This window comes from Hyaena hyaena, unplaced genomic scaffold (genome assembly GCF_003009895.1).
Source record: "Hyaena hyaena isolate Hyena2069 unplaced genomic scaffold, ASM300989v1 scaffold_648, whole genome shotgun sequence".
NCBI lineage: Eukaryota > Metazoa > Chordata > Mammalia > Carnivora > Hyaenidae > Hyaena > Hyaena hyaena.
The window spans coordinates 31,965-56,001 of record NW_024081279.1 but is presented as its reverse complement, the minus strand read 5'-3'; the positions used below and the strand labels follow the sequence as shown (position 1 = coordinate 56,001).

The following is a 24,037-nucleotide window of genomic DNA, read 5'->3' as shown; positions in this document are numbered from 1 at the left end:
CAGCACTCAGCTAATTCTACTGTAAATAAATTCAGTGAGGAATTTACAGTTTATTCTTTCACATGAAAAGGCAGCAGCCAAGAAGGAGGCAGGCTACAAGCATACTGGCAGAGTGGGGAGTATGCTTTACACAAGAAATGGCCAAAGAACCAGAATTTCCATAGTGCTAAAAATCACGTGCAAGAGGGGTTGTGTATGTCCCACATTTTCAAATTTGTGAGGGGAAAAAGACTGAAAACTTTATTTTTTTTTCATATATGTAACAATTACTTATAAAGTTCGGCCTATATCCTGGGCATTTATCCTGGGTACTAGAAGCCTAGTGAAGGACAAGGGGTGAAAGGGGTGAACTTGAGCCACAACAGATGGAATGAATTTCAGCAAGCTCTTTAAGGTATGACATTTTATAGAATGGTGTTATTGTCTTTTCTGTGATTATTTATACAACTTATGGCCTCTTCCCTTATTCACTATCAATCTTTTTCTTAGGCAGAATAATCTCCTGTTTCCCTCAAAGAACCTTAAATCAATGTGTGTAGCAGGTTTTCTAATACTTGCAGTGTTTTCTGATAAAAACAGATCTCGAGATCAGTAGAGAGAGACTGAGGCTTGTCAAGGACTGGCCCTCTGGGTGAGGACAGTGCAGGTCACAGTGGGTTCATGGGGGCAGAGAAGTTGGCCCTCACTCCTGGCCTCTTTCTTCTTAAGGATGACACAGGTGAGATATTACCCCGAACAAGTTGGGGCACAGGCCTCTGGGTGTTACCAGTGGAGGAGACAGTGGCTACATGAGCTTTGATCTCGATGGCTTTTGTTTGGAGACATCTGGTGCATAGTTGAATCCTGACCTCACAGTCTTCTCAAAGAGCAATACTGAAACCTCTTGACTCTCTCCATGAGGGTGTGCATGAAGGCTGTCATAATTCTCCTGGACATTAGTTCAGTGAGAAATTGAACTTCATCTGACTGAAGAAACTGGATGAACTTGAAAAATTTACGCAATGAAGAAATTTTCTTTTAAAATGTTTTTCCCCTGAGGAAGTCATATTTTTGTAAAAGTTTATTTACGGTTCATTTTCCCTCCCTCCCTTCCTTCCTTTTTTTCATCATGATAAGTGTACTCTTTTTTTAAAGTGCTTTTTTTTTTTTTTTTTTTAACTTAGAGAGAGTGCATGCAAGTAGGGAAGTGTCAGAGGAAGAGAGAGAATCTAAAGCAGGCTCTATGCCCAGTGTAGAGCCTGACAAGACCTCTCGACTGCTCATGACTGTGTGATCATGACCTGAGTGGAAATCAAGAGTCAGACACTTTGACTGACTGAGGCACCCTGATGCCCCGATAAGTGTACTTTAAAAAAATTTTTTTTTACTGTTTTTATTTTTGAGAGAGACAGAGAGAGAGAGAGCAAGAGAGGGACAGAGAGAGCAGGCTCCAGACTCTGAGCTGATAGCACAGAGCCCAACATGGGGATCCAACTCATGGACCATGAGATCATGACCTGAGCCTAAGTTGGACACTTAACTGACTGAGCCATCCTGGCACCCCCGATAAGTGTAGTCTTTAATCCCCATTACCTATTTCACCCATTTCTCCTACCTCCCCATCAGTTTGTTCTCTGTAATTAAGAGTTTAATTCTTGGTTTCTCTCTTTCTCTTTTTTCCTTGTTTGTTTTATTTCTTAAATTACATATATAAGTGAGATCATATAGTATTTGTCTTTCTCTGACTTATTTTGCTTACCATAATACTCTCTAGCTCATCCATGTTGTTGCAAATGGCAAGATTTTATTCTTTTTTATGGATGAATGATATTGTGTATATATACTGACATAGAAAATGTTGGAATTTGGAGCTGATGGCCAAAAAAGAATTCTTGAAACATCTTGGGTGCAGAAAGGTGATTTTATTAAAGCACAGAGACAGGACCCGTGCACAGAAGGAGCTGCACTGGGGTTGTGAAAAGTGGCCAATTATATACTTTCAAGTTGGGAGGGGATTAGGGACGCTCCCTAATCACAAGTCTCCAGGGTACTTTGGAAACAAGGTTTTCAGGACCGAGAGGGGGCTAGCTGCTGTTAGGAAAAGGTCATTTATTACTGTTTAGTAAAAACTCAGTCTCTTTATCCATTTATCTATCAATAACACTTGGGCTGCTTCCGTAGTTTGGCTGTTGCAGATAATGCTGCCATAAACATAGGGGTGCATGTATCCCTTTGAATTAGTGTTTTCATATTTCTGGGGTAAATACCCAGTAATGTGATCACTGGATCGTAGGGTAGTTCTATTTTTATATAGAATCTTCATACTGACTTCCACAGTGGCCGCACCAGTTTGCATTCCCATCAACAGTGCATGCAGGTTCCCTTTCTCCACATCTTCGCCAACACTTGTTTTCTCTTGTGTTGTTGACGTCAGCCATTCTGATAGGTGTGAGGTGATTTCTCATAGTTTTGATTTGTATCTCCCTGATGATAAGTGATATTAGGTATCTTTTCATATTTTTTTAAATTTAAACCTCACAAGTGACTTGTGAGTCAAAAGTGAGTTATATCATTCATGAGTAGTTGTCACAGGAAACTTGAATGGAATACATGGTGAATCAGCCCTTCTCTCAGGAAGAACATTGTAGCAAGTCTCAATTAGCATGCATGTCCTCACAGTCCTGTTTCCTGGGAATTGTAGTCCTAATTCATTCCACACCCTTTGTATTAAGATCTTAAAACTTATGTGATTCGATGTAAGGTTCAGGAGTGAATAGTCAAGAAAGAATTCTTGAGCCATTTTCGGTGCAAAACGGTGTCTTTATTAAAGCACGGGGACAGGACCCGTGGACAGAAAGAGTTGTACTGGGGTTGTGAGGAGTGATTGGTTATAAACTTTTAAGTTGGGAGGCGTGGAGACAAAGTTTCCAAGAGGATTTTCATCTATGAAAGAAGACCTACAGGATTGTGGAGGTCTGACTATTGTCAAGCTAAGGCTGTTTCTGCCACTAGCAAAACATTAATATTAATAGAGTTGGGAGTTCTGGAGGAATGTTATACGCTCCCTGTCTCAAGTATTTGTCAATGGGCTGCAGATTATGAGGAAATTTAATTTTATCTCCATCTCCTTTTGTCTTTGTTCTCCATGTCAAAAACCATACCTTTTGTTTTAAGAGTCCTTTAAAGCATCTGTCATAATTGTTGAGGATATATATAGAAAACAGGGAACTGGGTACCTAAGTGGCTCAGTCATATAAACATCTAACTCTCGATCTCAACTCAGGTCATGAGTTTGAACCCCACATCAGGCTCTGTGCTGAGTGGGAACATTGTTCAACCATCACTTTGCAGTTACTGATCAAGTGTTGGACATGGAAATAGGAGCTAAGATTACAATGATACAGATAAACCTGTCCTTGGTAGTGAGGTATCATCAGCGAAACAGAGTAAATGGGTAATTTAAATTTTCGAAATCATGCCATAGGTACAATGAGATCACAAAGGAGGCCCCACCCACCCAGTTTAGAGGATTCAGGAAATCCAAGAGACTTCATGGAGAAAATAGTCTGCAACATAAAGGTGAGGATCATAGAGGTTGTTTGAAGAAGTCTGAATACGGTGCACACGTATCTGGAATAGAGGCATAACATGTCAAGCCTGTGCAGTTGGAAGTAGTTCATTATAACAAAAGCATAGCATGCAAACATCAGCCCAAAGGAAAGTCCAAAAACATCAAGATGCACTGTACACCCACTATACAACTCACACCTAAAACTGTAATTTGAAGTTGGAAAGCGAAAGATGCGACACACCAGCTGGGATTTCAGGATTGCATCATATTCGTATTCATACTTATTTTTCAAAGACTTTAAGGAAGTAGAAATCAACCCCATAATATAAGCAAGATTAGGATATATGTTTTGTTTTTTCCAGTATCGGACCTCACTATTTATTACACCTCTCTTTTGAACTGGCCAATGATTTTCTAAGAATGCAAAATTCCCTAAATACCATCATCATTGTCATCATCCCCGCCACCGTCATCACCATAAACATCATCCTGGTTTTCTTTTCTTATTCTCCTGAACAAGTATTACATATCCCTTATAAAATTTTCAAAGATACGAAGGTTTATACCAAATTAATTAAGTATTCCTCTCATTCCTGATCTCAGAAATCTAGTTTCCCCTAGAAGCAACCAACAGTGTTCGTTCCTCATGTGTCTGCAAATGAGTATATACGAATTCCATTTTCTTTGCAGAAATAGGACACTCTTTCCATTGGTTGGCACCCCAGCTTTTGCACATTACAATAGATCTAGTAAGTTTTTCTAGTAGTGACACAGAATTTTCTGGCTATGTAATATTCCCTTGTGGAAGTGTGCTGAAATTTACATTACCACTCCCATATGAACATATAAGTAGTTCCAATCTTTAGAGTTACAATCAATGCCTCACTGGACATATCACCAATACACAATTTTCCTGTCTGTGTGTGTGTGTGTGTATGCACCAGAGAGTGTGTGTATGCCTTAAAACTGAACATGTGGTGCCAAAAACGGATTATCTATTCACATTTAATAATTGTTAGACACAATTTGCCATAGATATTATATAATTTGGACTCCCATGAAAGGACAGGTTTTCAGAAACCTTGGGAACATGGTTTGATAGCATGGGAGGTAAAACATTGCATCTCATCATTTGTTTTATCTTGATTTTTCTATAAACTATCTGTTCAAAGTTTGCTGACTTTTATTGATTTTTGGCCCTTCACAATGTATAACTCCTATAAATCAGCTTTGCTGTCTGATAGAAATCAAGCTGTCTCTTCAGAATATTTTTGGCTTCTGAATTTCTTTAGGTTCTTTTTCACCACAATGAATTTATCTTTTTTTTTTAATTTTTTAATGTTTTATTTATTTCTGAGAGAGAGAGAGAGACGGCGCGAACAGGGGAGGGTCAGAGAGAGAGGGAGACACAGAATCCGAAACAGGCTTCAGGCTCTGAGCTAGCTGTCAGCACAGAGCCCTATAAGGGGCTCGAATCCACAAACCGTGAGATGATGACCTGAGCTGGAGTCGGATGCTTAACTGTCTGAGCCACCCAGGTGCCCCACAATGAATTTATCTTTATTTTAATGTAGTTTTTGTCAGTGTTTATTTGTCTTTGGGTTTTATGGCACTTAAAAATAAATTTGATGCTCCAACATAATTTTATAATTATCTGACATTTATTGTTTCTGTGGAGCTTTATAAATGTTTCATCTGACATCAAGCTGGAACTTACTTTGTACAAAATTTACAATAGATCTACTCACTTTTTTATTCTACACAACTATTCACTTGTCTGACAACAGCTGTTATGTAGTTCATACTGAACTGTATTTTCCCACTGATTTTACTTCTTTATTTTATTTTTTAAAAATGTGTATTCATTTTGGGATGGGGGAATGGGCAGGGAGAGAGGGAGACAGAGAATCCCAAGCAGGCTATCTATCCACTGTCAGCCCACTGCCCATGGGGCTCCATCTCACAAATCATGAGATCATGGCTGGGCCGAAATCGAGAGTCTGTTGTTTAACTAACTGAGCCACTCAGGTGCCCCCAAAAGTGTTATTTAAAATTAGTAGGGTAGGTACTTGTGTGACTCAGTTGATTAAATGACGACTCTTGATTTCGACTCAGGTCATGATCTCACGATTTGTAATATTGAGCCCTGTGTGGGGCAGTGGGCTGATAGTGTACATCCCACATGGGATTCTCTCTCTCCCTCTCTCTCTGCCCCTCCCTTGCTTGTGTGTGTGCACATGCACGTGATTTCTCCTGCTCTCAAATATATATATACTTTTAAGAATAAGTACATAAATAACACTGTTCACATACACTTAATTCCTATATGTGGTGGGGTTCTACTTTTAGACTACGCGGTGTGTTCCGTTGTTGTGTTTTTATGTTTATGCTCAGTGACACACTGTTCTAATTCTTGCAGACCAATACATTTCATTGTACCTTTTCTGATCTGTCTGGGCTTTTGATCTTTTTGATCAGCTCCATTTAAATTTTACAGTTAGCTTCTTTGAAATTTTAACTCACAACGCATAGCATTTACAGGTGAACTAAGAAAGAATTACTTTGCATATGGTGCTGGCCTATCCTACTGAAGAACACACTATAGATAATCTGAGTAATTATTCCGATGCAACTTTCAGAAGCACTTCTTGATAAGTATATTCCAATGTATTTCTCTTCCAGGAGGCTACAAATTTGACCTTCTCTTTGTCTTCTAATCTGTTATTTCCACATCCATTTAAATTAACTGTCCAGCCACATTTACTCCATCTTTTGTTTGCCAAGCATTGACGCCCTATAGTAGGTACTTTTCTGTTTTTCTGTTAAGTTTTGCTAAAAACAGAAAAGGTACATATGCATGAAAATAAGCGATATCAAAAAACTGTTATGAAAACTTGTAAAAAAAAAATTACCTGAAATTATATACAAGAGAAAAGCTTGGCTACTAGTGAAATCAACTGTCTTAGCAGCTCACAAATTAGACACAAGCATGAAGGCTCCGAAGTATCTTCTCTGTAACTGTTTTCCGTTGTCTTTGAAGTGTAGTCAATTTTCAGCTTGTTACCACTCATAGTTTTTATTTGGGCCTAAAGTCGTGTGATATATTCATAAAAGGAAAACATTTAGAAACCCCAGACTTTCAGGAATAAGGTTATATATCAATAAATTATAAAATTTTCTGCATTTTCCTTTTTCAAGTATTCTCTCTTACTAGATCACTTATAGCAGGCATACCTCCTGGGTTGGGGTTGAGGAATGAGAAGGATGGTACCGCCTTACTTATATATATTCATCCATCACTAGGGTTTTGCGAGGCGGCTAACCAGGTATGAGGACAATTATGTGATATTCTAGCTATAATGATGCTATTTAGGAGGGAGCCTTTTATCTAAGGCACAAATGCTCACCCACATCTTAGAAATAAAGGGAACATCTAAGCTGATTTAGAAATCTGATGCCAACACTTCCGGTTGGGAGAAGAGAGAATTTCCCCTATGTTGCGTGCTGACTCAGGCCATCCTCTCCTGGGGACCGCCGTAGGCCTGGAGATGTCAGTCCCCCTCACTTCTGAATCTGTACATACCTGATAGTTTTAGGGCAGCAGGGATCTATCTTAGGGTCTTTGGGTGGGTAGGGCCTGAAAACTGGCAATAATCTCAGGAATGTGAACCGATTGCTGCTTCTGTTACATACACCCAGTTAGGACATCTCCAATGGTAAACCTGGGGACCCCATTTAATATTGGCTCCGTGTGGAATCCCTCAGAACAGCAGCACAAGCCCTGGGAAGTTACTTATATCCTAGAAATGCTTGGAGCTACCAAGTTCCTATGGGACTCTCCAGAAGCCCAGCATGAACACGGCTCATGTGCCCCGACGCAAGTCATTACAAATTCAGGGCTTGGTGAGTCAAGTGCTGTAAACGACAGCAGTGCTTCTCCGTCTGGCTGTGCGTTGACTTTCAGGCCTCCCTTCCTAAGGTCCCAGAACTTCGTTCTGCGGTCACTGTCCAGACCCGGACCAGGCTTACCTCCAGCCTCTGAAACTTCTCATTCTGCTTTCTCAGGTGTTCTCTCTCTCTCTCCTTTCTCATTTGGGCCATGGATTCCTGGAAAACTGTTTCTAGAGCCTCTACCCTTCGCTGCAGCTGTGTATACTTTTCCTCAAAAAGCTGCTTTTCCTTCTCAGCTGTCTCTCTTTTGGCTTGTTCTTCTGCTCCAGAAAGAAAACAACAGTTAAGCTCAAAAGCAACAACTCCCTGTGCCACAGCCCCCTCCCCCCCCAGTTTCTCAGACACCAAACTGTCTAGGATGAGCAGACAGAAATGTCTGAGTTGAACTCGCGACCACACATGGAGGGCAGGTTTGAGAACAAGGTGGGAGAGGCCCTGACTGGCTGGCTGACAAACGGCCACACCTTGTCTTCTTATTTTCAGATTTAGCAGAGTGTGCCCTCCACAGAAGGGGAGGACAGCCCTCGCTTCGAGAAGATCTTCCCGTCAGAGGTCTCGGAGGACCTGGCAGAAGCCTACTGCCCCATCATGCACAGAGCCCTCCCCATACCTGCTAAGGCTTGTTGAGCTAAATGCAGAAGCTCCTCTTTCTCCATGCAGCTTTTCTCTAGTTTATTCTTCACCTGCAGTAAGTCCTGCGAACCACAAAGGGCAAAGACATATCAGGTAGGTCAGACCTGAACTTCCACTGAAATAGTCTGAGGAAAAAAATCTGCCCTGATCAACGTTCCCTAGTTCTTCCTCACCCACCCTGCCTCCAAATACATGTTCTAAGACCCTGCCTGTCTCACTACCCCTCCAGCTTCGGCTGCCCTGCTGCTGCCCTCCACTCGTGCTGGGATCCACCGGTCAGAATAAAGTGCAGTTTCCCCAACACATAACCTCTGGTGCTTTCATATTTTTCACGTGCTGGCTTGTTTTGTTTTGTTTTGTTTTTTCCCTGCTTGTGACTGCTCCAGTAACGTCCCACCCTGGAAAATATGTACAAATCTTTCAAAGTGTATGTCACACTCCTCTTCCAGGAAGATTTCCTAGACTGCCTTCCCCAGTGAAAGAAATCACTGTGCATTTACATTTGTACACTTTTGTTAATTGTACATTTTCAATACATGAAACTTATGGTGTCTGAATTCCTGTTCAAAGAAACTTGAGTTACTACCATCTCAGAAATACTCCTTCAAGACTTTTGGTTAAGTTTCTGAACTCCCTGAGCCTTCCTTGTGAAGTGTTGACTTTGTATTGTATGATCTCCATGCAGCTATAGCATCCTGTAATGCTGTCTACAGGGCATGATTAACAGTCATACAACTCAGAGTAAAATAAAGGTAAAGAATGATCTGGTAACAGAATCTTCCCAGAGAACTTTGGGTTGAATGGGCGAGAGCATACAAGCTCCAAATGACTGAAGTGTGTTTCAAGCACACAGGGCAGCTGTAGATATTCAGTCAAGGAGGCCATCTGAGTGCCTGTGCTGACTTGGCTTCAGAGATTAGACGCATTTCCAGATAAAATGCCTGAGTTTGGAGGAGAAAGAGATAAAATAGAGTAATAGTGTCCTATTAACTCTCCTGTTCAGAATAATCAGTATCCTTCTGCCATGAATGTTAGCTAATCTATGGCCAATCAGGTTGCCTCTAGGTAGAGGGGATAGCATGAAGAAACAACTATTAAGACCAAGTACCGTGTACATCTTCCATAACTCTTCACCATTTGGGGCTGGCTGCCGCGCGGGGGCTGCTCCATCATTCCCGTCTGGTAGTGACAGGACCATTTCTCTGGGAACCTCACTCTGCAGAGCTACTGAGTCCTCACACTAGGACACCGGTGTGTCACTGTGTTCTCCAGGCAAGGAACTGCCCCACTATTGAAGGCATCCACTAAGGTCACCAGAATCCCCAGTCCTGAATGAGGCAAGAAATTTAGGGCATCAGTGAGATTCAAAATCAGAAACTATAAATTCTAAAACGATTTTTTAAAGACTCTATGCAGTTTGAAACTTTTTATAAATTCCATCCCCTCCTACTAAATTAGTGTTTTCCTCCCATTCACTGCACTTAAAAATTTTAAGTATCTTCCCTCAGTTAACATGCTTTGATATCTTTTGGGAAAAGAATTTCCCAATGACATCTAAAAACACAGTAGGCAACCATACAACTTAATAACTAAGAAACAGTTGATTACAAAATCAGCAGAGGAATTACATAGACATGTTTCCAAAAAAGACCTCCAAATGGCCAACAGTAAATGAAAAGATCACTAATCATCAGGAGAATAAGGGATACCTCAAAACCAGAATATCACCTCATACCTGTTAGAATGGCTATTAGTAAGAAGACAAGAGATGATTATTACCAAGGATGTGAAGATGAGAGAGAACCTTTGTACATGGATGGTAGAAACGTGCATTGTAAATTGGTTCAGCCACTATGGAAAACAGGATGGAGGCTCCATATAATTAAAAAATAGAACTACAATGGGGCACCTGGGTGGCTCAGTCAGTTAAAAATCTGGCTGTTGATTTCAGCTCAGGTCATGATCTCATGATTTGTGAGACAGAACCCCCACCCCCACCATGACCAAGTTTTTCATGCTGTCAGCGCAGAGCCTGCTTGGAATTATCTCTCTTCCTCTCTTCTGCTGCTCCCCCGCTTGTACTCCCTCTGTCTGTCTGTCTCTCTCTCTGTCTGTCTCTTTCAAAATAAATAAACTTAAAAAAATAGAACTACCATATTATCCAGCAATCCCTCTTTGGGGTATTTATCCAAAAGAATCAAAATCAAGATCTCAAGGAGATATATGCACTCTCATGTTATTGCACCATAACTGAGAACAGCCCAAGATATGGGAACAACCTAAATGTCCATCAACAGATTAGTGGATAAAGGAATTGTGTACATATATACATGGGATATTGTTCAGGCATGAGAAATAAGGAAATGTTGCTATTTGTGGCAACATATATGGACCTCAAGAGCATTGCACTAAGTGAGATAAGTGAAATACTATATGATAGCACTTGTGTGTGGAATGTAAAAAACTCGAACTCATAAAAACAATAGAATGGTAGTAACCAGGGGTTGGGAGTTGAGGGAATTGGGGGTTTGTGGTTTACAAGGGTATAATCTTGCAACCAGTAAATAAATAAGTCCTAGAGAAGCACAGCATAGCAATTATAGACAACAATACCAGATTATAAACTTGCTAAGCACACACATACACACACACAAATATAATAATTAGTGACATGATAGAGATGTTAGTTAAGACTGACTAATATGATTGTTAAGCATGTTGCAATATATAAATGTATCAATTCAATGAGTTTTATACCTTAAACTTATACAATGTTTTGTCACTTATATCAATAAAAATAAAAGAGATATGAGGTAAATAATTGAAGGAGGATAAATGAGATTGTATATATTCCTACTAAAATTCTACCTACTTTGAGGAACTAATTGTTTGAAATTTAGTTTTCTCTGGATCATACATACGTGTGTGTGTGTATATATATATATATATTATATATGTTGTGTGTGTGTGTGTGTGTGTGTAATCTCTGAGAAAAGCATTTATCATATAGGATGTCTCCTCAGATACAAAAGAAAACTGTAAACCAGAAGAGTCTCACAGTAAAATAAGAGCACAAAATCATTCTCTCGCCTCAGAGTTATCCAAAGCATGAATACATCAGCACTTCTGTACTTTTTCTGGCATTGGCCATCTGCAGAGTGCTGCCTGCATTATTTTCCAAATCTCTGAAGAAGCTAGAGGTGAAATATTGCCAGTCTCCAATGTTTGCTCTCATTGGTTCTTACAAGAACCTGCAAAGTAGGCTTATTATACCCACTTTGCAAATGAGATCAGTGGGGCTCAGAAAGTCTGAGTAAGGTATTTGCCAAAAGCACATAGTGAATAAATGTAGACCCATGATTGGAAACCTCGGAGGTCTGTTTTACTCTTCTATGTTTGGCACCCAATTCCCTGGAAAGATAATTTTCTTCAAAAATATTGATTACCTAGACTCCATGATCAGTAACTTCTACAGGATTTCTGTTGTCTCTCCTATCTTCAAAACACCCTTTCTAATGTAGTATTGTGGCCCCATGGGCTCCTCTTTTTTCTGCGGAGTCAGGTTGACATCCCATAAACCACTCAGCAGTTTCTAGATCTGGCACTCTCCTGGCCCAGCTAATGTTTCCAGGGGCTTCAGTTCAGCTCAGGTTTATGAAAGGTATCTTTTCATATTTTTATTCCTTGATATCCAATCCCATTTATTGTGGCCTTTTTTTTTTTTTTTTTTTACTTCAACACATTGGTTGAACATCTATTATTTGCTACACGCTGTGCTTATATACTTGGATTAAAAGATAAATAAACTGTATTCCATGGTATAGATAAACCACATCTTCTTGATCCATTCATCTGTTGATGGACACTTAGGCTCTTTCCATGTTTTAGCTATTGTGGAGAGTGCTGCTATGAACATTGGGGTACATGTGCTCCTATGCCTCAGCATTTCTGTATCCCTTGGGTAAATTCCTAGCAGGGCTATTGCTGGGTCATAGGTGAGTTCTATTGTTAGTTTCCTGAGGAACCTCCACACTGTTTTCCAGAGGGGCTGCACCAGTTTACATTCCCACCAACAGTGTAGGAGGGTGCCCGTATCTATACCATGGAATACTACATGGCAATGAGAAACAATGAAATCTGGCCATGTGTAGCAACATGGGTGGACCTTGAGGGTGTTATGCTGAGCGAAATAAGTCAGACAGAGAAGGACAAATATCATATGTGTGCACGTATAGGAGGACTAGGAGGAACTTAACAGAGGACCAACCGGGAGAAGAAGGGGGGAAATGGTGGGGGAAAGGGAGAGAGGCAAACCATGAGAGACTCTTGAATGCTGACAAAAACTGAGGACTGATGGATGTGGGGGGGAGGGGGGGATGGGCATGGAGGAGGGCACTTGTGGGGATGAGCACTGGGTGTTATGTGGAAACTAATTTGACAATAAACTATTTGTAAAAAAGAAAAAAAAAATTAAAAGAATTTGTCACCGTTAAAAAAAAAAAAAAGATAAATAAACTGTGGCCTCTGCCCTCAGGGTGATACTAAGATAACTATATGGGTCAGAATTAGGCTTAGCTGTGAGGTAGCTAAGAGAGCTGTAAGGTAGGGAGAGGTAGAAAAGAAATGTGTCATAAACAATTTATATTTATTGACATTTACGCTTATTTAATTTAGATTTACATTTATTTCTCCCTCATAAATTTCACGGTTGGCAGTCCAGGGATGGTATGTGGTTCTGTTTCATAAGGATCAAAGCTTCAGAACTTATCATATGCTCAATCATCTGTAAGGGGCAGTTCCTGGCGTGCTGTCATATTTGTATTCCTAGCAGAGAATACTAACTCTTTACTAACTCATCATGTCTACATAAACCAAATTACTTCTTAGATCATCCATGTGCCCATACACAGCCACAAGAGAGGCTGGAATTGCCACCATTATTCTGGGAAACTATGTGCATGGCAAAAAGCCTCTGGGATCTCTAAGCGGTGACTGTGCCGGCAGAACATGGGGTTTCAGAAGCAATGCAGAGTGAGCACCAGAAGGAAGAGGATAGCTGTGTTAAATACCCAGAGAATTCACTACAAGCATTGGCAGGATGTCCAGCGAAGTCCTTACTAGGTGACAAAATAGTAGCCAAAGGGAGAGGTAGGAACAGCTGTGGAGGAATGAGGTGGATCCAAAGAAAGAAAGTAGAAGAATGTCTGGATCCCAACATCTATGTGCTGAAGTACTTAGTGGTGAAGAGTCACAGCCTCTGTTAGCTCTTCCCCCAAATAATAATCAGCATAAGAACGTTAATAGAAAAACTTCCATATCTATTTAGAAAGAGAGAATGCAAATATCACAAAATATCACCACAGGGCGTATCCAAGTAAATGGTGTGTAAGATTTCATTGTAGTCTTAAGCTTCCTCTGTAGTTCAGCTTTTTTTTTTTTTAACATGTAGATTTTAAAGCAAGAATATGTAACAGCGTTAAGTGGAAAATCTCAACTACAAGGTTTTATAACTTACATATTTACATGTATCTATTGCATTCCTCTTCTCAGTTCTCATGTTTATGTCAGAAATCAGGGTTTTAAGCCCAAACCTAATGTGCATGTAAAGAAAGTTTAGAAATGAACATACCTGAGCCACAGCTTTGCTAATCTGTTCAAGAACGAGCAGCCAAGTGCCTCTTAACTCACCCTTGCTCTGTTTTCTCTTCCCACAGAAGCTGAAAACAAACAGGTTGTTAAGAAGGAAATGAGCAGAAAGCTGAACCTGAAAGTGAAAACACTGCCTGCTATTTTTTTAATATTCGGGGAAATCCTGCCAGAACCCAGCCGCCAGAGCCTGAGAAAGTAGGGGGGTGAGGCAGCTGAGTGTAGTCCAGGACTCTGCATTAGGCCCTAGGAGAGATATATCACCCTAACTAGCTTTATCTTATCCCCAGCTTGCCTGCCCACAGACGGGCTGCTGCCTGAGACCCAGGGCACAGGGCTGCTGGCTCCAGAGGCCGCAAGCAGACTAGGGTCGGCAGCTGCCAGTTGACAGAACCCAAAGGCAGAGAGAGGAGTGGTGGGGAATCAGGAAAGGAATCTGTTTCAGGGAGGCTGACACTGGGAACACGGTGGACTGGTGTCCCAAAGGCTGTCCCCAAAGTGTCAAAAATACTTCCAAGTTTATATAAGGAAAATGTGGGACAAAGGTTGGTAGGTACATGCCATTGGGCAGCAAAGGTCAGGTGGATCGTTGTCTTTGGGTCAGTCACATAGGGTCTTGCTGATCTTAAGAGAACTTAATTAGAAAGTACAGACTGAAGTCAAAATGTGGGTAGTTTGAGTCCTCCCCAATCTCGATCCTCTGCCAGGGCTATGATGCCTGGAGGCGTGCATCCTGTTGTCCTTCTATGTCGTGGAATTCATGGAGCTTCTTGAATGAGGCGATTAATGTTTTTCAGAAATTATGCATGTTTCCGGTTATTATTCTTCATATTTTTTCTAATACTTTCTACCTTCTATGTACTAATGAGACTTCCGTTCTGCCTATGTTTGCATGCCTGATGGTGCCTCACAGTCTCTGAGGCTCTACTATTCTTAATTCTTTTTTCTTTTCTGTTCCTCAGAATGGATTCTCTCCATTGATTTATCTTCAGTTCACAGATCTTCCCTTTGCCAGTACAAATCTGGTGTTTGAGACACTATATTTTTGTATTCCAGTTCTTAGACTATTCCACTGTGGAATCTCTTTTCATTCTTTTGGTTTAACTTCTTGTTATTAATATTTTCTATACCATGAGTCATTTTCAACACACTTTGATTCTTTCAACGTAGTTATCTTTAGTTCTTTAAACATACACATAATAGCTGCTTTGATATATTTGCCTGTTAAATAAGGTATTTGTCTGCTAAGGCCCCAAGAGATGGTTTCTATTGACTTCTTTTCCTATAATTAGGCCAACTTTTCTGGTTCTTTGCATGCCTCGTAATTTGTAATTTGTTTTGAAAACCGGACACTACAAATAATATGATGTGGACTCCAGTGCCCCCTCAAGAGATTGTTGATGGCTTTATACTTTGTTTAGTGACTTGGCTGGACTAATGTTTTTTTTTTTTTAAGTTTTAATTATTTTGAGATAAAGAGACCCCTCATGCATGGGAGAGGGAGAGAAAGAGAATCCCAGCCAGGCTGGGCACTCTCAGCACGGACCCCTATGTGGGGCTCGAGCCCACAAACTGAGTGATCATGACATGAGTGGAAGTTGACTGAGACATCCAGGCACCCCTTGCCTGGACTAATTCTGTATAGTTTGATGAGCTTGCCATATGTGACCACTCACGGCACGGCTCTGCTTGGTTATATTTTAAAATAGTTTTCATTTAGGGGCACCTGGGTAGCTCAGTTAGTTAAGCATCTGACTTTGGCTCAGGTCCTGATCTCATTGTTTGTGGGTTCAAGCCCTGTGTTGGACTCTGTGCTGAAAGCTCAGAGCCCAGAGCTGCCTTGGATACTGTGTCTCCCTCTCTCTCTGCCCCTTCCTACTTGCGCGCACTCTCTCTCTCTCTCAAAATTAATAAACATTAAAAAAAGTTAAAAAATTTTTTTATTTAGTTTTTACGATAGACTTCCTAAAGTCACGTCTGAGTCATCATAGCTTACCAATGAGCCAGTGCTAAGCTAGAATTTATGCTTAAACACCTCAAGTTGATAAATTACCCTTTGTCCATGGCTAGTTTCAGAAGGCATTATTTCTGCATATGCGAGGCCTCACACTCAGCCAGGAGAGTGTAGAAGAGTGAAGCAAGGAAAGAAAGTAAACAAATCCAAGGATGGGTTATGGAGCCACTGTGAGCTTCTGGGGCTCAGTCCTGCCAGCCTACTGGGCGTGACATTCAGGGAATCTCAGAGAATTCCTCTGAGACTGGATCTGGTGGAGGGAGAGTCATCGGTATGACAGAGGTTGCTGCTATGGGAATTAGGCCACCTGCTCGTGTAACTTTGTCTTGTCCTGCAGCCACCCAAATATGACTTTGGATGGTCTGACAGTATGTAGCTCATGGTCCTGTACTGGCTTGATATAAGGAGTCAGGAGCTCGGCCTCAATGGCAACCCCAAAGTGGCTTTTCAAATAGCAAGTGACCTTCTGATGCATAAGCTCTGACCTTGCTCTGAAACCCTGAAACTCTGCTAAGATGGTTAGGATTGCAAGAGACCTTTCTCTCTGCCTGCTCCCTCTGTCACCACCGTCCCTCCCTGCCCACATCAAGTGAACAACTGTCTGCTTTGTTTGGCACTTGATATAACTGGGTCCCTGAAGTGGGTATTCTGTAACATCTTGTGTCTTGTACCCAATAGTATGCATGTGGGATTTGTCCATATTTTTGCGTATAGCTGTAGATTGTGTACTTTCTATGCTGTATAGTATTCAGCAGTAAGGATCTTCTATGCTTTATTTATCTACTCATTTATTGACAGATTCAGAGCAGTTTCTAGTTTCTTGGCTGTTATAAACATTCTTGCATGCATCTTTTAGATCACATCCTATCTGCACGTTCTCCTTGTGTATGTGCCTATGAATGGGTTGCTGAAGTGCATATATTCCGCCCAATAGATCAGACAGACACTGGTCAAACAGTCCCATGGTTCTGTCAATTTATATTTGCACCAGCAGCGTAGAACATTCTAGGTGCTGTACAAGCTCGACAAAGCTCGGTTTGCAGACACCTTTTCTTCATTTGGTAGATGAGTAATAGCAACATGTTGTGTTTTTAATGACTTATGAAATGAAGTGTCTTTTCTTATGCTTTTTAGAGATCCTCTTTCATTATTTTCATAACTAAAATATTGCCATTTATGTGTCAGTTTTTAATGTGCTTTTTTTGCTCACTCATGTTTCTGTTTGGAGATCTTTGTGCATGCATGCCTCTGTGTGTGTGTTGTTGTTGTTGTTGAATAGCTGCTTAGAGCAGATATAATATTTTTATTTCCCATCTGAAACCCTGTGGACAGTTAGATTTTTTTGTTTTTTCTGAGACTGTTTCTAGTTTTGGTAACATAAGTATCTCTAGTTCATCCAGGGAATATCTGTTTCTTTTTTTTTTTTTAATTTTTTATGTTTTTATTTTATTTTCGAGAGAAAGAGTGTGAGTGGAGGAGGGGCAGAGAGAGAGGGAGACCCAGAATCTGAAGCAGGCTCCAGGCTCTGAGCTGTCAGCCCAGAGCCGGATGCGGAGCTCAAACTCATGAACCGTGAGATCATGAGCTGAGCCGAAGTGGGATGCTTAACTGACTGAGCCACGTAGGTGCCCTGGGAATATCTCACTTTCAACCTATGCAAGGAATTACTATACAAGACACTCTCTTGACACATGAGACATAGTAAAAAGCATAAACCAGGCCAAGATTATGGGAGGGACCTCCATTCCTTTTCCTGAGACCCCACTTTCAGAGCTTTCACAAATGATGGACTTATTTATTCTACTATGAGCACCTATTATGGCAAAACCTCATTTCCCAATCAAACATATTGTCTCAAGCTGCACACCCTCCCGAAAGTGGAAGAAGTGGAAGGGCTGATTCCCATTGCATTGATGTAATATTTGCAATACTTGAGTGGTTTTCTAGGGAAAGCTGAGACCATGCTCAATCCTTTTCTATTCCCACACAGCATGGTTTTTTGTAGTCATGGTGACGATGATAATCTTGAAGCTTTGAGGTGTACCTGAATCAGAGATAGGGCTGGATATAGCTTGTCTTTTCATTCTTACTCCCAAATGCAAGACTATCTAAAAAGCAGGTATAAGTATAATGAATTTTACTGAATATGTATCAGTTATATATTTTGGGCAGTAGTGTCAGCAAAATTTGCATTGGCCTCTAGTCCTATGCCAGACCCCCTGAAGCGGTACCCCAGCTGAGGGCTGCTCACCAGGGCCCCTGGCCTAGGCTGGGTGCAGCACACAGCAATGACTGGGACCCCAAGGCTGGTACACTGGTGCAGTTGGGTGTGATACACAAAGTGGCAGCTGGGCACCTGGCATATGACTCAGAGTCCCACAGTAGATGGGAGTGCCTGGCTGGGGACAGCACTTGGTTTCGGCCCAGGTCATGATCTCATGCTGCGTTGACAGCACAGAGCCTGTGTGGGATTCTCTCTCTCCCTTTCCCTATGACCCTCCGCTGCTTGTGCTCTCTGTCAAAATAAACTTAAAAACTTAAAAAAAATCTTAAACCCTACCCCCCAAAACTCACAGAATCCAGTCCCTCTGGTTTTTAAAGCCAGATGTTATGGGGTGCAAGGGCCTGGGCATTTTCTCTGCCCTCTCAGAGCATGCAGCTCCCTCCCTCCTGCCGGAGGGGGGGGGATGGGGGGGGCCTGCCTTTCTGATCCTCCTAACCTTTCAGATGCAGCTTCTATTCTTATTTCTTATGGCGTGTGTTCTGCCTGACTTCCGGCTCTGTCATTGAGCCGGATGTGCGGATGTGCATGAGATCTAGTTGTAAACATGGTCCTCCTGCACTGCCATCTCCCAAGCTCGCCTCATTCAGGGATACCCTTTCCTCCTCTGTCTTTGCCTTTCAGTTTTATGGAGACTGACAAGACGTCCAGTCCTCCAAAGCCCTTGGGTCCACTCTCTCTCTCCTGCTCATGCTTGTTCTCTCTCTCTCTCTCAATCTCTCTCTCTCTCTCTCTCTCTCTCATCTGCCTTTTCTGTTTTCTTCTCACCCACCATCTGCTTTAGGAGGAAATATAATGGTCTGACAAGGCAAGTTCACTGTGACTTTCCATGACTTAGCTTTCTCCTGAGACCTACACCCTGGTTTAGTCTCTTAGGTTCCAGTCAGCATGTCAAAGCATCTTTAGAAACATACACGTTTTCCTCAATGTCAAGAATTTGGGAGACCTGTTAAAATAGTGACATTTGTTTTACATAATAATCATTTCATCCCAATAGTTGCTATGAGAGAGAAGGAGGCCATATGTAAATTGCGAGCTTTACAAACGGTGCCCAGACACACTCGCTTTGGAAGCTGTGGGGAGAATGTTCCACAGCTGGACAGAGACACGGAGCTGACATTGAGTAGACATTTTGAGGGCTCTGGAGCTTCGATAATGGTTCTGAAAGAAGCAGTAGCTGCACGTGCCATCACTTTTTTTCTGACTGGTAAATCACAGATAACCCCGTGGAGGGCAGTGTCTACAGAGTCTGCAAAGGCCCCTCAGGGCCAGCGGTCTGGTTGTCCTTGAACCCTGTTTACGCAGTCTGCTAAGAGTGTAGAGACTTTAGAAGTCATGTTTGTATTTTTTCCATAACCGAAAAGCAACTGATTTCCTCGAATCGAGCCTGCTATGAAAATAACAATTCATTGCTTTCAGTTTCAAGCCTGGAGAACAATTGCAGGAAATGCCTTTCAAGTGGCCTTGCACAACCTCAGAGATTGTTCTTCTGGCTTGAAACCATTGTATGAGTTTATTTTAAAACATACTGACTGTCTGGTTCAAAGGCTATGAGGGATTGCAGGGAACGGAAGAGGCTGTGGAGCAGACAGATTGATAACAAGGGCCAAGTTTGGGTGCGGTTTCTAGGTAACATCTAGTTAACAGCAACAAACACACCCTTTTCATTGTGTCAGCTTTCTGTCTAACCCCTTGGGGATTTCCTGTTGTTCTCGGTGAGATAGAGGCAAAGCAGCATGATGTGTCTAGGTCCAAATAAGGGCAGATGTCATAGAAGTGTAAGGGTGAGAAAAGAGAGGGTGAAAAAAGTCCAGTTTGTTTTGTGGGGAGGGGCAGGAAAGGTATAGAACAAAGTTCGCTTAGACTAAAAAGTACCAAGCTAAGAAAAATAAAATTTCAAATGTTTGAATTCGGGAGGAAAAAAACATACTATTGTTGCAGGATTCTCGCTCAGAGAGTCGTGACACCGAGACTTTTCTTTCCAGGAAGCAACTTTATTTTGCCGGCACCGCTCAGTTGGGTTCGTACCCAAAAGAACTGAGCGGCCCACATCATATGGCATAGGTTTTTTTATGCATTTTCTATTTCTTTGTCTCCCATATATGGTAATACACATAAACATGCAGTCTGATTAAGTTGTTTCAGTTTACAGGAACATGGGGGATGTAGGCAGCTGGACTCATATCTAGGTGACCTTGAAGTCTTCTCTTCTCTCTTCTTCAATTTTTTCCTTTCTCCTTAGGGAGGGGTTCCTACCACACTATCAATTACACTTCAATAATAATTAAAAACAAACCATAATGACTAATCAAATTCATAGGAAGAGAAGGTAGGATGATGGCTACCAGAGGCTTAGGGGAGGGAGAAATTGTATAAGGATATAGGTTCAGCATTGCAGGATAAAAAGGTTCTGGAGATCTGGTATAGAATAATGTGTATGTATTTAGCACGACTCAAATGTACACTTACAAATGGTTAAAATGGTTAAAAAAAAAAACTAAAAAAAACTATGACTGGAAGTATGTGCAGGTGGGAAGGAAGAAGTTTATTGTTTGTCAGAAGGAAATATACAGATAGCCCTTAGCATTTTCAAACTTTGCTAAAAAAAAAAAAAGCTGGTCATTTAAAAAACTTATTTTTATTTATTTTTGAGACAGAGAGAAACAGAGCATGAGTGGGAGAAGGGCAGAGAGAGGAGACACAGAATTTGAGCGAAGCTCCAGGCTCTGAGCTGTCAGCACAGAGCCCAACGAAGGGCTCGAACCCATGAACCATGAGATCATGGCCTGAACCAAAGTTTAAGCTTAACCAAGTGGAGACACCCAGACACCCGAAAAAAGCTGGTCATTTTAAGAAGGTGTAGGTTGATCTGTTTTCAGGGCCGCTGACATGGCCAGGAATCATCATTGGGCCACGTCTAATGCAGCCATCACAGCAATTCTTTTAAAAAACACCAATTAAGTCATGTCACTTTTCTGCACAAAATCTTAATAGCTCCTTACTGCAGTTGGGATAAAGTCCAGTTGCCATACAAGGCCTGTAAGGTCCTCCACAATGAGGCTTCTGCCTGCCCTTCTCCTAAACACAGGCTACTTCTACTTCGCCATGTGGATCACCCTGGAAAAACACAGCAGTCTCTTCAATAAGGAATTAGGCAGTGTCTTCTGCCTTAAACTCACTTCTCTCTTATCTTTCCTCGTGCTCTTATAAATTCATCTTACTCTCATTTCCTCTGGGGAGGATCACTGCCCGACAAATCTAAATTGGGGGCTCCTTTCTGCGTTTATTCTTGGTAGCTTGTACTGTTCTTTTATGATGCTGATAAGAAGTTCAAAGTCTTATTGATACAACAGTTTGGTCACTGTCTTATTCCTAAATCAAAACTGCATGAGGACAGGGACCAGGTCTGTTTTGCTAACCACAAATCCTTGATCCCTTCCACACTGTCTAGGAAATGGTCAGTGGTAAATACTTGCTGAATGACTAGATGCAATCATGTTTAAAAGTACCTGCTTTGGCGTTAGTAAGGACAACATTTGAGTTTGATTCATGGCATCCTAGCATTTTGGTCTCATAAGACAAACTATGGAGAATCCATCCCATAATGCTCACAAATGACTTCATGAATGTGAACTTGTGTTACTAACCTATTTGATGTTGACATTTGTCATCCTTATCAGTGCCATCATCATCATCTTATCATGTTTTCTTTAGATTTAATGGATCACTAATCTGAGGATTCATTAATCTTATCTCTATGAGGTAAACATGTACCAGGGACAGTAAGTTTGGAGGCTTTACTTAGATTTTTTTATATATTTCTAGTGAAAGTTTTAGATTTCTTTCTGAATTCAATTACTTAATGCTATCCTAAATAAGGTAAAAAGGAGAATTACAAGAACCCTCGGCATTTGGTACTATCTTGAACTAGATATTTTCAACTTCAAAATATGAAAAATACTTCACATAAAGGTATTTAAAATTTTGATAAAATTGGGTAAACATTCTTGCCCATTGATAAAGCCACAAAATACAGAGACCAGGAGGATTCTTTTTTAATTTTGTTTTTTTTATTTGATTTTTTTTCATTTTATTTAAATTCAAGCTACATAACATATAATGTAGTAATGGTTTCAGGAATAGAATTTAGTGATGCATCACTTAACTATAATACCCAGTGCTGATCCCAACAAGTGCCCTCCTTAATGCCTGTCACCCATTTAGTCCATCCCCCCACCCAACTCCCTCCAGCAACCCTCAGTTAGTTCCCTGTGTTTAAGAGTCTCGTACGGTTTGCCTCCCTCTCTCTTTTTATCTTGACCAGGAGGACTTACAACATAAACCAGAAGTTTGGAAAATGTTACTGTTAGGTTCTCCCTAGAGAGTCAGTAAATTTAAACATATTTTGAAGCAAAGAAGACCTCTTCCTTACCCGTTGTCAAGTGGCCCTTCCTTCCATGCTCTTGTTTGGCCCTTATGGCTGCTTAGACCCTGGAACACCTATTATGAGACTAGATTGTGCTTGAATAGATGATTTTATTTATTCCAGCTCAGTAGTACTCAGTCGTGGTGACTTTGCCCCAGTGGTGATCTTTGGCAATGTCTGGAGCCATATCTGATTGTTGCAGCTGCGTTGCTTAGCAGGAAAGGTGCTATTGGCATCAAACAGTTAGAGGCCATGGTTGCTGCTAAACATCCTATAGTCACAGGGCAGTTCCCACAACAAAAAATTATCCAGCCCGAAATCAAGAGTACCATGGCTGAGAACCATTCTGTAGTGCAATGAAAGAGTGAACTTTTGCACACAGTAAGAATAACTGTCACAAACAGATCTGGAGGAAGGGGACACTTTGCACTGTTGGGGAGGATGCAAAACTGGCACAGCCCCTCCGGAAAACAGTATGGAGATTCCTCAAAAAATTAAAAGTAGAGCTACCCTACAACCCAGCAATTACACTACTAGGTATTCATCCAAAGGATACAGGTGTGCTGTTTTGAAGGGGCACATGCAGCCCAATGTTTATAGCAGCACTATCGACAATAGCCAAAACATAGAAAGAGTCCAAATGTCCATTGACAAATGGATAAACAAGATGTGGTACACACACACACACACCAGAATATTACTCAGCAATCAAAAAGAATGAAATCTTGCCGTTTGCAGCCAATCTAGTGGATGGAACAAGGGGGTATTAGACCAAGTGAAATAAGTTAGTCAGAGAAAGAGAAATATCAGATGATTTCATTCATATGTGGAATTTAAGAAACACAACAGAGGAACATGGGGAAAGGAAGGAAAAATAAGATAAAAACAGAGGGGGAGGCAAACCATAAGAGACTCTTAAATACAGGTAACAAACTGAGGATTGCTGGAGGCATACTGGGTGGGGGGATGGGCTAAATGGGTGATGGGCATTAAGGAGGGCACCTGTTGGGATGAGCACTGGGTGATATATGTAAGTGATGAATCACTAAATTCTACTTCTGAAACCATTATTACACTATATGCTAACTAACTTGGATTTAAGTAAAAGTTTTTAAAAAAGATTAACTGTCACAAACAAAACATTGAACAAAGAAGTCAGGAAAGAGTACATGAAATTATTTTATATGAAAATCAGAAACAGATTGAACTTTGATTGGTGACTGAAGTCCAAGTAGTGTTTAACATTAAGTAGCCAGAATGAAGGAGGATTGACATAGACTGCTGCCTTCCCATATGCACTTGATTCTATTTTCTAGTGTCTTAGATTACTTTATTTCTAAATTTAGCCCCCAGTGGCACACTCAGAATTCTAACTCTTGTTGCTAGATGTAAGCCTGTCAACTTGGATCTAAAACGAAGGAGACAGGCTAGTAACTCTGAACTGTTAAAAATCCTCACTTTTTCATGAATATGATTTTATATTAACAATTTATAAAATTGTCTGTATTTTCCTTTAAAAAGTACTTTGTCTCATTA

At 41.0% G+C, this 24,037-nt stretch overlaps 1 protein-coding gene across 1 annotated transcript; it reads right to left on the bottom strand.

Moving 5' to 3' along the window:
- Window positions 1-2,778: 2,778 nt before the first annotated feature.
- LOC120219762 (guanylate-binding protein 7-like) lies at window positions 2,779-13,866 on the bottom strand. The gene is made up of 6 exons (XM_039216627.1): window positions 13,764-13,866; window positions 9,243-9,462; window positions 8,112-8,196; window positions 7,580-7,761; window positions 6,463-6,636; window positions 2,779-3,609 (listed from the first exon to the last, which is right to left on the bottom strand). Exons 2-5 carry the CDS (start codon window positions 9,330-9,332, stop codon window positions 6,469-6,471), a joined length of 525 nt encoding a protein of 174 aa, XP_039072558.1. The 5' UTR covers window positions 9,333-9,462; window positions 13,764-13,866; the 3' UTR covers window positions 2,779-3,609; window positions 6,463-6,468.
- Window positions 13,867-24,037: the final 10,171 nt, after the last annotated feature.